Source organism: Lonchura striata, chromosome 2 (assembly GCF_050655825.1).
Source record: "Lonchura striata isolate lonStrDom1 chromosome 2, ASM5065582v1, whole genome shotgun sequence".
In the NCBI taxonomy this organism is placed as follows: Eukaryota; Metazoa; Chordata; class Aves; order Passeriformes; family Estrildidae; genus Lonchura; species Lonchura striata.
In genome coordinates this window covers 144,932,500-144,950,204 of record NC_140704.1, presented here as the reverse complement: position 1 = coordinate 144,950,204, position 17,705 = coordinate 144,932,500, and the positions used below count along the sequence as shown (strand labels likewise).

Sequence of the window (17,705 nt, the reverse complement as noted above, 5' to 3'; positions counted from 1 at the left end):
CAAGGCAGGGATTGGGAAACAAAATCCCTCCTGCTGTGAGAGAAGATCAGGGTCAAGAGCACCTGAGGAACCTGAACAAACCTGAGTCTGTGGGGCCTGGTGAGAGGTATCCTAGAGTCCTGAGGGAATTGGCTGGTGTAGTTGCCAAGCCATTCCCCATGATACTTGAAGTCATGGAGGTCAGGTGAATTCCCAAGTGGCTGGAAGCGGCCTGTGGAAGAAACAATCAGTGAAATGCTCCCAAGTTCACAGGCAGGAAGCACAGGGAATGTCCTCGAGCACAGGCTCCTCCGTGTGCCTCCAGTGTGGGCAGCAATCGGCAGTGGGATCCGGCAGGAGTTGTGTGTCGGGGCACCAGGATACACATTCCAAACCACCTTAATGGGCAGCACTTGCTCACAGGACACCAGCTGAAAGACCTGCAGGGCTAGTTCTGGCTGGGGAAGGGACATGGGAACACTGGAAAACCCTGACCAAGCCCAGCCTATTCATCCAGCTTAGTTCCAGGGTGTGAAAGCTGGGGCAGCTGCGGGTTCCTGGTGCCCTGCAAAACCTTTCCTGGTGCATGACGATGCCCTGGGCAGTGGCACTTGCCTGCTCTCTGCTCCCCGTGGTGAGGACATGCACAGAACCAGCCCTGGCAGGAGTGTCATTGCCATCCCTACCCGTGGTGCTCTGACCTGGCAGAGTTGCCTTCCAGAAAGCCCTGGGGCTTTTCTTAGGCTCTGCAGGGGCCACACAGGACTTAATTGACCTCTAGAGTGCTCTGAGGCCCCACCTGGGCTTTCCTGGGACCCACTGGAAGCCCCTGCTGCCCTCCACATGTCCTCCCACTCTAAAAAAGTCTAAACATCCCCAAAAAATCAGTTTTAATTGGAAACTCACTTCTGTAGATCATCTGAAGGTTGGTATAGGCTACATTTATTTAAGCTTTTTAGCCCCACCTAGATCATCTTCCTTCAAAATAAGACAAAACAGGAGGGCAGCAGGGGAATCCATCAGCAAAGCCCAGATGAGACCCTGAGTCACTTCAGAGTAACCAAAGCAGAGAGGCAGAATCCCCTCCCTGGCCCCGCTGCCCATGGGGCTTTGCATGCTGCCCAGGGCACGTTTGGTGTTCTGGGCTGGGCGCGCACAGTGCCAGCTCATGTCCAATGAACCATCCAGTATTCCCACGTTCTCCTCTGTGCTGCTCTCAGTCTGTTCACTCCTACCCAGCCCAGGTGCAGGACCTTGCACTTGGCCTTGTTGAACTCCATGGGGTTCACTTGGGCCTCCAGCCTGTCCAGCTCCCTCTGGACAACATCCCTTCCCTCAAGTGACTCACCTGCAGCACTCAGCTCGTTGTCATCCTCAGATTTGAGGAGGCTGCACGGTGTGCACAAGTTTATCTGAGCCCTTCCCTTGCTGCAGATGGACAGGGCAGGTCAGCACCTGCCATGGCCTTCCTGACAGCTTCTGCAGCTGCCTATGAACGTTGCCCTTTATCACCGAGTTGTGGGGGCCTGTTAGGATTTTTAGCATAACTCATTGCTGACATTGTAAACTGACTGTTTTCCATCAAAACTGAAATTCCATTCATTTGATGTTCAAGTTCAGATATTGTCTGAACCAACACAAGCTGTTTTCCTGATCCAGCTGAAATGAACTCACAGTGGTCCTTCTGGATTATTAGCTTGACCCTTACCTACTTTTCATTAGCTATGTTCTCCAAAACGTTTGTAGGCAAACTGTCTTGCCCCACAGAGGTGAAAGGAGCTCCTTCATGGACTTCACAGGTCATAGCCTGAGGAAATCAAGGTCTACAAACTTCTACCCACATCCCCCTCTGTACCACCCCAGCTGAGCCACAACAGGATCAGTGAAATGAAGCACATTTAGAAGGAAAATCTTAATTAGTCTCTTTGGACACTTTGATTCTGTTCCTGCCAATTTCAGAAGAAACAAAATATGTTTCTTCTTCATCTGGGCTTTGTATTGGACTCATTCAGCTTTTGAAAGACAATAGAGTAAGTTGTACAAGGCAATAGAATATGAAGAAAAAAGTATTCTCTTTTATTTGAATGGTTGCTATATTCAGATAGTTAAGTAGAATTATCATAGGAACGAAAATCAAATTTCCCTTCTCCCCGAGGAATCCAAAAAATGTTGCTATGTACAGAATTTACAATTATATGCAATAGTTGATTATTACTATGGACTCCAAAATTTGGTATTACTGGTTAAAACACCCATACTGAAGCTAGAGCAGGATGTGTCCATCCTGTACCTTTCATAATGTTCTTTAAACTTTATAGATATGCTTCTAAAATTATTGCACTTCCAATGATGATAAACCTTCTTCACCTGCATACAATTATCATCATCCTCAGTCTACATAATTAAACTGTATTCCTTTTTGAGCAGGTGAGAAGTCAGGGAAAACAGGCCAGAAGTGAAAATGTGTTTTCTGTTTTCTGTTTTCTGTTGGAGGCATGTGAAAAATGATACAAAGCAGGTGTGGAACAAACAAATCTACTGATAAATCAACAGCTGTTAGGCATCTTGGTAACTTTGGATGGAAATCCTTTGTTTCATGAATTTTCTTACTTTTGCTTACAGAAGCTTCCTTAGTTTTCATGGATTATTTGGCAGAAAGTTTCTTCTGGTTTGGTTCAAGTTGTTGAACCTCTGTAACTCCCTTGGGTAACTCGAGTCCGTGGGCACTATAGACACCCAGTTTAACTTTAAAAATTAGAGGCCCTGAAGAACTCGGCGGTATCTCTAACTTCATGTTCATCAGATGACCACAGAAAGGATTTTAAGGATCCATGTGCAATTAAATGAATTGGAACTCAGTCCTGGCATGTTGCTAGTAGGTCTTTGCTTCTTTAACTCAGCGCCATTTTCCAGTCTTAACCATCACAGGTGCTCTGCATAAGGAAAGTTGCCCTGAGCTGGTAGGATGGGACGTTTGTTACCAAGTGTGCTGGGACACACCCATGTTGCTGATGAGTGGAACTGAACGTGGGGTGAATGTGTCTTTCACAACTGGAACTGTCGGTCTCAGTCCATGTCAAGGGTACCAGGCCCCTTCCTAAGAACCCTTGGGAACAGCCATCCTTGCTGTGCAGCTCAAGCAGAGAGAGGTCCAAGTGCTATAGCAGGATCTGTGCTTCCCTGCCAGCCCAAAGACAGTCCCCCATAAATCAAGATTAAGGTTTGATGAGAGCACAAAGGTATCCTGCTGCTGCCAGCTTCGTCTCTGTATGCCACGGAAACAGCAGCCTTCAGTCTCCTTATTCAAGTGCACAAAATGCAGAGTAGTAAACTGTGTATTACCCCCTTTCAGTTGCCTGGACATAAGAAAAACAGTTACTGTCCTTCTGGTACGCAAATATGCTGCCAGGGGCAGGTGACAGGCAGCAGCAGTGCTGCACTGCGAGTAGCACTACTCAGATGTGTTCTTCCTGGGATCCTGATGCACCTGAGATTCACACATTAGCAGCCTTGGCTTTTTAATCAGGGAAATGAAGCATCCATAAGCAGCAAAACAAGAGGCTTGAAATCATCCTCATTTGTATTATACAGAATTTCTATATTCATCAGTACACAAGCGATTGCTAAACAGGTCCTCAGTGCATTTACTTGCATTTCCAAACAAGGTGGTTATTATGCAAACAGGTTAGCTTTGTGGAGGCATCTCCAGGATGAGCTTAACCCTGTCCTGTTCGGTTCCTCTTGCCTGAGCCTTATAGGTCTGTAAATGTTCATGTTGTTATAGGGAACTGTGGAGTTTTCAGCCATGTAGTGTGGCTGATAGTAATTGGGCTGGATGGCCTTCTGTGGAGGCGGGGGAGTGAATGAGACATAGCTGTGGAAGGAATTGACTCGCTGCAGAGGTGACTGGGGGGTGAAGTTGCTGTTGAACACGAGAGTTCTTGGGGTCTGCTTGCTCTGGTGGGTGCTCCCAGCCGAGAGGCTGCTGAAGGCGTCGGAGAGGGTGTTGGCGCTGCCCTCGTCGCTGCAGGGGAGGCTGCGCGGGGGGTTCCAGCTCCGGCTGAACAGGAAGGGCAGGCCGCGCGGCGGGGTCTTGGCGCCCCGCACGGGCTTGGACAGCGCGTACAGGTGCCGGAACTCCTCGTCAAACAGCTCCACAACCTGGCCCGTGAACTTGGAGAGGAGGTTGCGGTGAACCTGCCCACACAGCCACGTGAAGCTGCAGGAAGAGACAAGGTAAGGGTTAGAGTTAACGCTGGCTATCAGTAACTGCAGGGGCGATGTGATAGGCGAATTGTGTTTTACTGCTGAAGCTTCTTGTCTAAACACAGGATGAAGATGGTGTCGAAGTTGAATTTCAGGTCAGTTCACATCAGTGCTCTTTAGCTTGGATCAATCTTTGTTATTGCAGCTGCCTCTAAAACCTTCAAGAAACCTTGCAACGTTATGCAACCTCCTGAAGGGAGTGGTGATCCAGATCCACTGCATGGATAAATGTCAGATGCAAAACCCAAGGTCTAGGTGTCTGTTCCGTGGAAAGGAGTTTAGACCCCTCTTTTGGGGACGTCTCTTCCATTCACAATGCTTAAATTCAGGTCTTACCTGCACACACATAAATTGTACCTTGTACCCTGCAGCATGCCATTCCACTTGGTAACTCTCAGCCCCTCCAAGTGACATCAAAACGACTAGGAAAAAAGAACCATCCTTTGTTTTCATTTTCCCATAATCTTTCTGCATTGGTCAAGAGAAACACATAAAACCCCAATCTTCTTGTCACGTCCCATACCACAAAACAAGCCGCCACACCTGACAAATGCTTGTTTTCTTCACTACAGAGAAAATGAAATTACAAATATTTCCTACAGTATTTCCAAAAATAAATGTAATATTTTGCTATAAAGTAAGGGAGAAACAGCACAATAGTTTTCATTCTGGTAGTTCAGAGACACATCTTAGGATAACCCACAGCTTTTAAATTATTTTTCTTTTATGTGCTTCCCTAATCCACTCAGCAAACATAAATTTGTGCTTTTATAAAACCACAAGCCAGCTTGATTGTGTTGCGCAGGCTGCTGTGTCTGAGCAGCAGCAGCACCAATAAAATGAGCATAGTTGAGAGAATGAAATGTAATTACTCCCTGAACTGACCAGGGCTTGAGCTGTGCAGCAGAGGATAAAGAACAGTAGCGGTGGATTTGAACCTGAGATTATTCTGTGTTGGCAAAACTCTGCCATGGTTATTCCTGTGTGACTTTATTAGCTATGCTGGATTTGCTCATGGGCTGCTGAGAGCCAGATTTGGCTGTAGGTGTGTGCACTTAAAATCCTGTCATGTTTTGGTACAACTGCTGTGAAGCTCAGTGAGACTGACAGCCTGAGCTGATACTGAGGCAGTAAGACAGACAACATATATCTGCTTGTCCAGAGCATTCCTAAAGAGGGCTGGGTTTGAGGTATACAGTGATTTTATACTGTTGCTTCAGGAGCAGGGGAAGGAGTGAAGAAATCAGTAGTTCAATGCCATTGGGCACCCATACAATTTATACTGTACATTCTATGACTCGACCTGAAAACACATAGTAAGTTACCAAAATTCAGGTACTTTCTCATCCACTGTGTTCAAATCATACTAAACATGAACAAAACCTTGGAAGCCAAGGTAAAGAGCAAGCTAACTCCCTGCTGGGTGCGTTACATCTTCTGTGCTAGCTCAACATCGCCTTTATTCATTCTCTAAACCTTTGCATGTCCTTCATTTAACTATTAAAGAGACAATTGGTCAGAAATAAATACAAAAATGCATACAATTTTTCTAGGATATCTGTACTGAAGGTTACAAACTCATGAAAGGGCTGAGGTCTAAAGTATCATGTTTGTGGGAACTCAAAATGTCCCTCAGACATTTTTGGAGGTTCCAGGTCCAGGTCAGAAGCATTTGAGACCCTGGCAGGCAGCTGGAAACAGCTGTGATTTTGTATTTGAGCCATGGAATGATTTACCAACCTTTCAGGAAGAACAAGAAGTCACAAAAGTTTAGATATTATAGTAGAAGTAGTTACAAAGTAGAGGGAAGAATTTTTTTAGTGCTGTACAGGGGGGTTTTAGTTTTAATTTTGTACATGGGAGTCAGAGGTTTTAAGATGGAGGGATTTTGGCCGGTCCTGTCATCCCTCTTTCTTCTTCCTTACCTCCATGTTCTTGATGATTTTGGCACTCACAGATTGATTTAGAGTAGAAAAGCACCATTTAATATATAGGTAGTAGGTAACGGGGGAAAAACTGCAAACATGTATCATGTAATGTACCATATAAAAGATAGCAGCAGCCCTGGGCAGAGACAGAGAAGAAGACGGGAGACAGAGAAGATGTCAGGGTGTGTGTGCCTTTGCCTGGGCTGCTGAGCAAACCACAGCAGCCCAAGAAGACAATCTTCTAGATAACTTGCAATAACCATGAGACCAAACAGCAAGAGATTGCTGAGCCTTTCTTTGGAAGCACGGTTGGAGGAGAAGCTCTTTCACCACACGAAGCCACCCCGCGACCTAGAGTGGTCTTCAACACGTTTATACTTTATGTGCTAGAGATACACCTAGTTTATAAAAGAAAATTTAGACAGAAATAAATGTCAATTATACTTGTAAATGGCTAGTAAAAGCCTAACAGAATTAGAGGAAAAAAGGTGCTCTGCCCAATTCTGATGATTTACCCACATGTATCTTCCTGGAGTACCTGACAGACAGAAGTTTGTGGGTCATAGGTTTTACCTGTAACTCTTATAAACAGAGAAAGTTGGATCAAATGAATAGCCCAGAGATTCTCCAAGAACTGATGGCAAATGGGTTAGCTCAAAGTTACTAGGTAAGATCTTTGTGATTATAGACAAACACTTGTGGACTTGTTGTGTAGTGAGTCACAGCAATTTACAGTCTGTGTACTTTGCTGAAGAACAAAACAGAACTTGGCATAAAAGACTTAACAGGTTTTCATTGGGTTAATTCTAAGAGATAATGCATTGTTTGGGTTTTAGGCCTTGTTTTGCTCCTTAGTTTACAATTCTGAGTGCTCTTTTGGGACAGGCTCATCACCCCCTGGCCAGATGGATCACTTTTCTCCCAGTTTTTTTTGGGTGAGGCCTATCAAAAGAGGAAAAAGCACAAAGAAATGATGCCTGCCTTGGGGCCAACACTGTATCATAGATTCAGTCAGAGATAGATACTGCTCAGACATCTTTCCAGGGCCTTGTCCTATGTCCTGTTACAGACCCTCTGATTTACGATGTTCTCAATCAAATCCCACCTCTCCTGTTCAGCACTGGACTTGTTTTAGAATGGGTGTCCTCTCTGCACTGCTGGAGCTGCAGCTCAGCAGGGATGTTCTCATCCCTGTGTTTGCAGTGCTGCAGCAATGTGCAGCACAACACCCATGGAACCTGAAATGGAAGGAAGGACACACCGGGGTTTCCAGCTGGGCTCAGGTTTGGGGCACCCTGGATGTCAGTGTTGCCTGCTGGTGGATAACCTGTGTGGAAGAAACCTGCCCCACCTGAACTGACGCTCCTGGCAGAGCATGTCCATGCTAGCTGTTAGATGCTGACTCTGAAGAGGCCAGGGGCTTTCAGAGTGGCAGCCAGGGAGATACTCAGCTGCCGCTGGGGATCAAGTTTTCATTTTGCCTTCTTTAAGAATGCTGTGTTCATGCACTATCTAATTTCAAAGTCATTAAAAAAATGGAATAATAGTTACCATAGGATAAGGTAGAGTGACACAGAGACAGCAAAAGAAATACTGCATTCTAACCCCTCACCATAGACACTGGCAATAAAATTGAGAGTATGTTCTGAAGGGCTATTTTATTTCCTCAGCCTGTTCCCCCACCACTATTACAACTATTATGCAGAGTTCAGCACTTCTGTTTGGTGTTGTATTTTTAAATCTTTGTATCAGTTTTAAGATCTATTTCAACGTGATTTCCAGCAAATGCATTGCAGAAGAGTTTGAGTCTCTGTTACTCAACACCATTCTTGTTTATACTGAAGAGGTTGGTGGATAAGATTTAGGTGTAACAAAAATCTTTCAGGTTAATAAAGTGAGAGCTAGCAAAAAATGCTACATACTGGTAGGCAGCTATAACCCATGTGAATTCAAACTGGTGCTGATCATGTTGAAGTTAAATAGTTTATAGTTTTAAATACATTTGTTCCTCACTACCCTCTCTGTTTGTGTGCTGGATGTGGAATTACATAGTTTGACAAGGTACTCGATATTAGAAAATATTCAACAGCAGTAGAGAAAGACAGAAGTGACTGCACAGGACTTCAAGTGTTTATAGTTTTTTTGGTATTGAAAGATAAGCCAAAAGGAAGCTTCTTGGTCAAAGAAAATAGATCTTGTTGTGTTCTTCTCCCACACATCCTTCACTTCTACTCTATAGAATTCTTTTGTTGGATTTTAACACATCCTTGACAAGGCATTAAAAACCACCCCAAATAACAAGAAAACAAAAGAACAGTCAATAAAAAACCCCAACCCTGAGTGTCCACTGAGTTCATTTGGAAATGGAATGAAAAGTGGGTGCCTGTGTTAGTGTACATCTGAGCTCCTGCAGCCCATGCCCACAAAGTCACTTTTTCCTTCGTTACTGTAGTTCTGTAAACTTCCTGGTGGCAAAGTTTTATCAGACCAGAGGCATTTAAGCATCCAAATCATAAATGGGGATTAAGAAAAATAATAATATCCTTTAAATTAAATAATCACCTCTTGTATTTTTGTACCTGGATTTCTAGGATACACTTAGTCATTTGTGAAACATATCTATGTAGCCATGATGCTCATAAACTTAATCTATTTGATGCAAGCTCAGAGTCTCCTGAAATTCCCTGGTCAGAGATCTAGGATTTTACTTAAAAATCCAGTTGTTGAGATGCTATATCCACTACCTGAAATAATTATAGCAGCACAAACAAAACAAACAAACAAACGACCTTTTAAAAAAGGGGGAAAATGAAGGTACAGCAGTTATGTAGATATATACTGCCTACCTGTTAATGAAGCACATGGAAAAACAGTAAGTCTCTGAAGTATTTCTGTTTTACCTTTAATCACTAAATTTGTCATATGAAGAACAAATCCTCAGATAAGCTGAGTGACATATGCTACATTAAGGGATCCCCAAGGGAGACAGAAATGTCTCATGATCACAACACTTGAGAACCCTAACAATGAGGAAAGCATAATATTAAGCTGTACACATTTCTAGCTTTGCCCCAGGGCTGCACTGGCAAAGTTGTTTACATTATTTCTGAACATTTAAATTAAAACCCATGCTCCATAAGGAACTAAGAGGAGCTTTAAAGCAAGTTAAGTAGATTTTTCAAAAATAGCACATATTTGAAAACGAGGTATTTTTTGTTAAACAAAAGCTTCTTACCTTAAAAAATTTCCATGGCACTTTTTTTGGGAAGAAATATTAAAAATCATAAAAGAGTACCTGGACATGAAGTGCAGTGGCTTATCTCACCTGTAAGATCCAGAGAGCACATATCTCCAGTCAGAGATAAGAAATTTTTCTTGAATTTGTCCTGAAAATTTCCTGCCTGACTTGGCACAGTAAACCTCTCCAGTAACACTGCGGACTGAAATATTCTGCAAATAAAAATAAAACAGAATGAATTACATGTCTTTTTAATAAAAAATCAGACAGGGAAGGCCCTCTTCCCCCACTGTATTTAGCTCTTCACTGCCCCAAAGTCTTCTTCATGGACTCTGATGTGATACTGAAGGTTTTTGTCCAGAAGAAACCTAACCAAGGTCTCTCACTTGCCAGGGTTACTTGTTTCACTGGGGGTATAAACCTGCCTGGAAGCTCATGCAGGTGGAGCTGAGTTCTGTGACAGTAACTGACCCCTACCCCAGCCAAAAGGAGCACGGATGTTTCCATGGCTGGGAGCAGCCTGCTGCCTTTCACTGACAGCTCAGGCACAATCTGCTGCAGCTGTATACTCCTCTGATTTACATTGGCTGTACCATGACACAGTAGGACAAAATTTCTGCTCTTCCAATCTATCTGGGCCTGCAAGGACACACTCTCCTTAAAAGTGAGGGTTTACAGGCATGCAAACAATTATGAACATGCATTATTATTTTCAGCTTCTTTATATATTTGGGATGGAATTCAGCTGTTGAAAACCAGGTGTCTGATGTATGTGTAAGATGCCCTCAGGTCTCCTGTGTGCCCACAGCTGCCATTCCAGAGGTCTGTGGCCTCTGCAGCATCACCCATCTCCACAGAGGTGCCAAAGGAGCTCTACAGCATCTCAAGCAACAACTGAAATAAGCCCTAGGAGGAGTTATTTTGAAGCCAGCTCCCTCTGTCTGAGATGAAAGCAGATTAAACTAACAGCCACCTATATCCGAGGTGTTACCTTTAAAAGAGCTTTAACACATTTTACTAGAAACCACCCAGTGCAACCAAGCTATGGCTATGCAAAACAGTTTTGTGCACCTTCTCCCTGTGGCTGCCAGAGCACAGCTGCTGCAGAGCTATAAAACAGAAGCAGCTCTAATGCCTATGTTAGATAACTCTACTAGGGAAATTTAAGTCCTGTTTTAAGGCTTCAGGTCCAAGATTACTTTCTTCTGGGGACCTAATGGAAATGCCTTATCTTTCTAATAATATCCATGGGAAAACGTAGGCATCTTCAAAGAGGAATTGGATGTGCTAACACTACCCCAGGAAATCTCTTGCGCCCTTTTAATTAGAAGGTGGATTGACCCTAGCATAACCATGCTTCTAGCTCAGGGTGCCTGCAGTTAGGCAGACAACTCAGCCTAAGAGCTTCACAGAGCCACAGTACCTTGAAGAGATCCTCAGAAATTTGCAACTTGTCACACATCTCCGAGAAAAGATCTATACTGCCGTGATCGAGCAGCAGGTACACAAAGACCATGCGCTTGTTAGCTGCCTCCAGGAGGTCACAGAGAATCTCAGTGTCTGTGAACACATCCATCACGATAGCCAACACCTTCAGAAAAAGAGCAGAGGCATTAGCAGAGTCAATTTACATAACTTGAGGTTGCTATGAGAACACTGTGATGTAGTATATTTGTTTAAAAAATATTCCAATAAACACATATACTTGGTTTTAGGTAGATATTTTTTTCTGGTTTTCTCCCTAGAAGTGCTTGAATCATTAAATTGATTAAACATACTGCCTCATTGTTCTACTGCTCATATAAAGCAAATTTAACACAACATGACAAGATGACACATGAATTTGTAGGTGAGATTTCAGCACTAGGAAATATATTGAAATACTTATCAGAGAATGATAAGGATGTGGCAAAATAAAAGACACAGCCCTTTCCACAAGGATCACTAGGTGTCATAAGCCACACACATTCAGCAAGAATCCCTGGATGATGCTTTCTCTTTTATGATTTACACCTGGACAGCCCTGGCTTTAAAAAGCCTCACCCTGTTGTTGTTGGTAGGGTGATAGACTCCAACAGCTCCATATTTTTTTAAACACTGATTTAAAACTAACTGTTAGAATTTGATCACACATCCATGCTCCCCGATTCACAACTGGCAGAACACTGTAAAAGTCTCAGGACTGGGCATAAAAGCCCTGACAACTATTTAAATGCACAGCCTGCAGCCAGTGTGGATCAAGGGAACTGTAAATGTGATATAAAACTAGTTCCATACTAAAAAGTGCTGGTCTTGTCTGATGTCTGCTACTGCCCATGGAAAGGGTCAGTTCAGCCCAGCTGTTACCTGGCTTATCTTCAGGAGGTGCTTGTTTCTCCACTGACTGGAGAGGGAACCTTTGGTAACTGTGCTCATGGGGTATCACCTTCAATCAAAACAAACTTTACAGCATCTTTGTAGAGCTCTCTTACTTATTGCTTCCAGCTTGCTCTGAATCTTACTCCAAAGCCTATGCCCACGCCTAACAGCAAGATTATTCCCCTTGCCACCATGAGGATCTCCTCCAAGACCAGGCACATCCTGCACAGCCAGCGTCCTCTTCATGCAGCCAAACTATTTGTGGAGCACTGAGGATCCCACACCTTCCTCCAGCTGTCAAAGCCTGGTGATTCGGAAAGAGCTTTGCCATGGCTAGGTAAGCACAATTATGTCAAATATCTCACATCCACACTTCCTAGTAATGCCCCAGCTCCAGACTATTCTCTCTGGTACTGCTTTTTACCACCTGTTCGAAATTTATATTTCTGCATCTGACTTTCCTCTCTTACTTGCAATACTCTTCATTTCTTATGCCTGAATTTCATTTTGCAATTTGCACCAATTAACAAATGTGTTAAAATAGTAGCATCCCTTGGCAATCCTTTGCAGTTTGAGATCATCCATAAACACAGTCTTTATTTTGTTATTTAATTTTGTAATGCATATATCAAATGCTAGACTATCCAGGATGGACCTTTATCAGATGATTATAAATAACTGGTGCCATTGGAAAACTGTGCTCAAAAAGCAGTTCACAAATGTATATTGTTAGTATTGCTTCAGCACGCTCTTGTAATGTAAATTAGATGATTAAGAAGGTCACATGAACCATGGGTTTATATTACATTTCCTAATTTTTCACCTGTAAGTTTTCTCTTCTTGGGACAGAAAATTGGTCTGGGTTGATATTTTACCTGATGCCTATTTTATTATTCCAGAGACATTTCTTCTGTTTCTGCACCTTTCTGATGCCTCCAACTGACAATGGCTGATCTCTAATTCCCCTGGTCTGGTAAACACTTGTAGGCTTTGAGAGAGCAGTTGCCAACGGGGATCTTGTCCTCTGCTATCACACTGTGTTACCAGGGCCAGCGCCTGCCCTTGCAGGGGAATAACGAAGTGGAAGGAATCCAGAGGGCTCGGAAGTCTGTGCTGGGCAGCACTATTGCATCCTGACTTGACTCCTGACCATTCCTGGGTGAAACTGCTGCTGCTCTTTTGAATTTATATAAGAGCAAAACTCCTGGATTATGGTAAACACAGCCGTGAGGTATCAGTTGGTTTGGGTTTTTTTTTTCAGGAAAACCAGAGAGCTGCTAGAACACACATGACATCAGACTTCTGTCCCCACTCCAGCTGCTCAGTTGCTGGTTTCCCGGAGTGTGGGCAGCCTGGCTTTGGCTTGTGGCTGGCAGCTCTGTGGTCTCCACCACCTGTGGTCAGAGGCATCATCTGCATCTTTCCCACATGTCAAGTTATGCTGCAGGGTTTCCGTATGGAGCTCACATGACATTTTAACTGATACAGGTGACATATTAGGGATGGAAGGTCTATTTTCTGGGTAATTTCCTTCCTCTGAGGATAGCTGCTGACATACCAGACATACTTGCCTTTCTTTGGCTTCCACATCTCCCACAAATCCTCTCGAACAATTCCTAATGGCTGAAAGCTCACTTAGGCTTAATTTGCATAAATGGTGCAGTGGTCTGAACAGATAAAACATCCTGCTGGGGTGGAGGTACATAAGAAGGGACAGAGCCAAGCTGCCCTTTCTGCAGCACATTTAATCCACTGGGTGAATAGGAGGTTACAAGAGAGAAGAGGAAATTTTTTTTTTTTAAGCCACCAACATAAAATAATCTTGGTGTGAGTTAAAAAAACATTAAAAAAGCACTGCCTGTGCTCAACAACAGGCTCTTAACAGGCACTTTCTACAGCTAAACTACACTGCAATGCACAGCGCTGCCTTGGATTAAACACCATGTTCACCTGAGCTTGTAAGAGCAAGAAACAACCAAGTGCAGAGGGAACAGCAATTCTCTCCTCATACCTGAGTGGTCTTGTGGATGTACCGGCGTATGATGTCTCTAATGTTGCTGTTCTTCTCTGTTTGGAAATACACAGTGGCGGTGGATTTTTCCTTTAAATAGGGTTTCTCTGCTGTAATCCATGTGTGGAGCAGAGCTGGCTCACTGCTGTCAGAAATGGTGGGGAAGTAGGTTCCCGAAGGCAGTGACCCGGCGTCGTTCTGCTTTGGCGCGGCTGCCCCGTCGGCACCTGGGGACTCCTGTGCATAGTAAGACTCCCTGGCGTTATCCTTGATGTACTGAGCTTCCACCGAGGAGAGGAAATCCACCTCACCCTCTTTGCTTAGAGTTTCGAGGTAAGAGTCTCTCCCACCATCCAAGAAGGCGTCGGTGGCCAATCTTATGCTTTCGTTGTGGCTGAAGTCCACTTTTGTCAGCTTCAGGGACAGGTTCTTGATGTCCTCCAGCCTCTTCTTTATCTTGCCCATATGTCTGGGGTGGTTCATGGCTCTTTGTCGCAGCAGCCGATCTGCCGGGCAGGCACCATGCATATGCGTGCCACAGGCAGTGCAATCGACCTTCTTGTTTGAGCACTGCATTCTGGCATGAAATCGCCTCAGCTGAACGAATTAACTATGAATAAAAATAAAGAGATCTTATTACCACAGGCAAATTCACACTCCCTGAATGTGTCTGTACAATTATCTTCAAAACGAACCTGAAGCTTGCTTCTCAGGTGCTGGTGTACTCCGGCAACAATCTGTTTCCAGATGGGACACAAAAGCAAAGCTGATTAGAGATTGCTTATCTGAGAGGCACCCACCTCAGCCCCAGGCCATACGAAGGATTCGAGTCAAATTTACCACGGCCGTCGGATTCGATTGTGTTCCCCTTGTCGCATCCTGTGAAATGAGTGAGGAAAGCACTCAAGCAAAAGCAGGTAGGCTCCTAAGCATCATTGCACAATCTTCAAAACAGCTTGAGGCTTCTCTGTCTTCCCATAGTATTCGTTAGGGAGAAAAAACAGCTGTGATGTTGAACTGGAACGGAGACAGTAGCCATGTCCATGGCTTCAAAACAGCAAAAAGGGTCATGGGCTCTGTTCTGCACCTACATGCTGCCAGGCAGGCTTAAAACTGGATGTGAACTTCGTCACTGTGCCCCGTCCAGAGTATGTTGCTATTACCATTGACGATTCACTCATTTCTTTAAAGCTTTGTGACTACGCCATCCTATTAAAAGAAAAATACCCCTTCCCAAACATCCTGACTATTACGTGGAGGGAGGGTTGTGAGCTGGCCTCAAAGCATCAGAAATGCAAACACTCATCACTTGATTGTGCACATTTAAGACTTTTTTTTTTTTTTTTGGTGGAGGTGGTGGCTGGTCTTTTTTTTTTTTTTTTTTTTTTTTTTTCCTTTCCCAGGCTGCAGCTGCTGGAGTCACGTTGTCCCCGTGGCAGCTCTGTGTGTGTCATCAGGCGGATGGAGGCGCGGCTGGCAGCGGAGGCAGCGCGGAGCCCGGGGGCAGCCGGGCCGGCCGGGCTGGCCGGGGAGAGGCGGGGCGGCAGCCGCTGCCGCGGGTGTCCGTGCTGCGTGCGTGCCGGGCTGCAGCGCCACGCGGGACACGCTGCCTCACGGGCGGGCTGGCCCGTGTCCGTGCCGCGGCTCCGCGGGAGTGCGGGATGAGGAGGATGCGGCCGGCCTGGGCCCGTGTGCTGCCGAGGCCGTGTGCGGGCAGGGGGAAGCTGCCCCGGGAGCACGGGTGACTTCGGGGCGCACAGGGACAGCTTTTCAGGGCAGCTTCACAGATTCTGGAGCTCTGTCAGGTGCCCTATGGAGTGGGGAGAAAAATAATCACACGTAAAGATGAGACGAAGATGTATGGAACACAGAACAGCGTTAAATGGCTCGGATATTAATCCTGAAGCGACCACGTGGGCCGAGCAGGGGCGGTGGCGGGGCCGTCCTGAGCTTCTGGGGCGATTTTAAAAACTACCCCGTCCCTCCCTCCGCCCCCAACATCCGCCCGCAGCTGCCAGACGCGGCCGAAAGTCACTAATTATCTCCTGACCTGTTCTGCGCAATTAGGCCGAAAATGATGCCATCTAATTACCCTGACATGCAGGACTGTGCCCTCCCAACGCCGATCGGGGCCAGGGACGGCGCTCCCCTCCTCGGCCAGCATCCCTCATGGTCGCCCCGGTGTCACTCAGGGTCAGCCTGGCCCCCACATGGGCACGGCGGGGCTCCTCACACGTTATACGGTGGGGCCTCACACTGCCGCCCTAGCGAGCCCCATGTCACGCTGCGGTCCCACATGCTCTCTCCGAGCCCCCGCACGGCCTGCACGCCCCAGGTGTGGGCGGAGGAGGGGCCGGGCTGGGCCGGGCCGGGCCGGGCCGGGCCCTCCCCTGGCCCGGGCGGGGAGCGAGGTGGCCGCCAGGACCGAGAGCCCTCGCGGAGGAGGCGCTCTCAGCCGCCTCGTTAGCGCAGTAGGTAGCGCGTCAGTCTCATAATCTGAAGGTCGTGAGTTCGATCCTCACACGGGGCAAAGGCGGGCAGCACTTTTTGCTCTCGGCCGCCTCCCTCCCCCGCGCTTTTAGCCCCACACCGCGCTCCGAGCCGGCCGGCGACTTCCAAATGTGCTTGTCGTGATTGCCGAAGCGGCGGTCCCAGGACAAGCGCCTGCCTGTCTCTGCCGGTGACGTGCGGGAATCACTCTGCGATGGTTCTCGCTTTCCGCAGCCGGGTTTCAAGTCTCAGGAATAACTGCGATGGGTCCAGCTCTCGGCAGCCGGGTTTCAGCCGCTGCGCTGTCTGCCAGCCCGTGCAGGGATGTGCGGACCGGGAAATGCTCCTGCGCTGGGCAGTGGGCACAGCCGAGGGCAGCGCCCAGGAGCTGCCGTGGGGACACGGCAGGACACCGGCCCTGCCTGCCAGAAACACTCATTTTATGCACTTTTACAGCCTTACCGCTTTTGCAAACCATAAGCACATACACATGGAGCCCATGGTGCAGGCCAAACCTCAGCGGGTTTACTATTTCCCTTTACAGAAATAATCATATGTCAACTCTAAGACAATCAGCAGAAAAAGACATTTTTTCTCATTTACTCTGCCTCTGAGATGATCCTGGCTTGTTGCATTTTTCTCCCTTTGAAAAGGAATGTTGCCTCTTCACACTTAGCTGAGGGCTGCAATGAGATTTCTATGGAACCTGGGTGCCGCTAATGTGACTCTTCCTACTTCCTGATGCAGAGTAAGGCAAAGATAGCCAAGTACCTTCGTGCTTTTAGGTTTTGATGAAGTTTAATGGGAAGCAGAGAGGCTGTTCTCTGCCCCATGTGACAAAAAGCTGCTGGTTAGAGGTCTTATCCTGGGTCTGCCTGGTGCCTCAGCTCCCAGGGCCAGCACGAGCAGTCCTGCTCCCATACTGCTGCCCCAAAGAGCATCGGCAAAACCCCAGGGGAAGCAGAACAAATTAAGATCCCAGTCCTCATATTTTCACAGGGCCAAGTCTACCTGTTATCAGCACTGTGTGTAGCAATTATGGATGAGTCACTTTAATTAACTTTGCCCTATTCCTTTTTACTGTAACATCACATAATGTTCTTGACTTGGGTCAAAAGCATTAGCCATCAGTACCACAAGCACTACAAGGTATTTGTTTAGATCCTCTCACCCATTCTTTCTAATGAAATGAACCTGCTAGCTAATATGTGTAACAACTACACACATCTCCAGCAGCAGCTGCTTCACACCCCCTCTGGGCCGTGGTTTCAATGTTTGGCTCTCACTGGAAAGGATTCTTTTCTCTGATTGCAAATTTCTCTGCTACAACTTTTAGATTCCACTTACATATCACTGACAAAATCAGCACTTTAACAGTGGTTTGTTTCTTCAAGTCAGGGCAGCCACCAGAAAAAATTAAGTACACAAATAATGC

At 46.0% G+C, this 17,705-nt stretch overlaps 1 protein-coding gene and 1 non-coding gene across 2 annotated transcripts; one reads left to right on the top strand and one right to left on the bottom strand.

Moving 5' to 3' along the window:
• Window positions 1–2,034: 2,034 nt before the first annotated feature.
• On the bottom strand, window positions 2,035–17,573 carry SACK1A (scaffolding CK1 anchoring protein A). The gene is made up of 5 exons (XM_021546421.4): window positions 14,476–17,573; window positions 13,781–14,390; window positions 10,835–11,002; window positions 9,499–9,623; window positions 2,035–4,198 (listed from the first exon to the last, which is right to left on the bottom strand). The coding sequence occupies exons 2-5, from the start codon at window positions 14,354–14,356 to the stop codon at window positions 3,652–3,654; spliced, it is 1,416 nt and encodes a 471-aa protein (XP_021402096.1). The 5' UTR covers window positions 14,357–14,390; window positions 14,476–17,573; the 3' UTR covers window positions 2,035–3,651.
• TRNAM-CAU (transfer RNA methionine (anticodon CAU)) lies at window positions 16,238–16,310 on the top strand. The gene has a single exon. It is a non-coding gene; the product is annotated as a tRNA-Met (tRNA).
• Window positions 17,574–17,705: the final 132 nt, after the last annotated feature.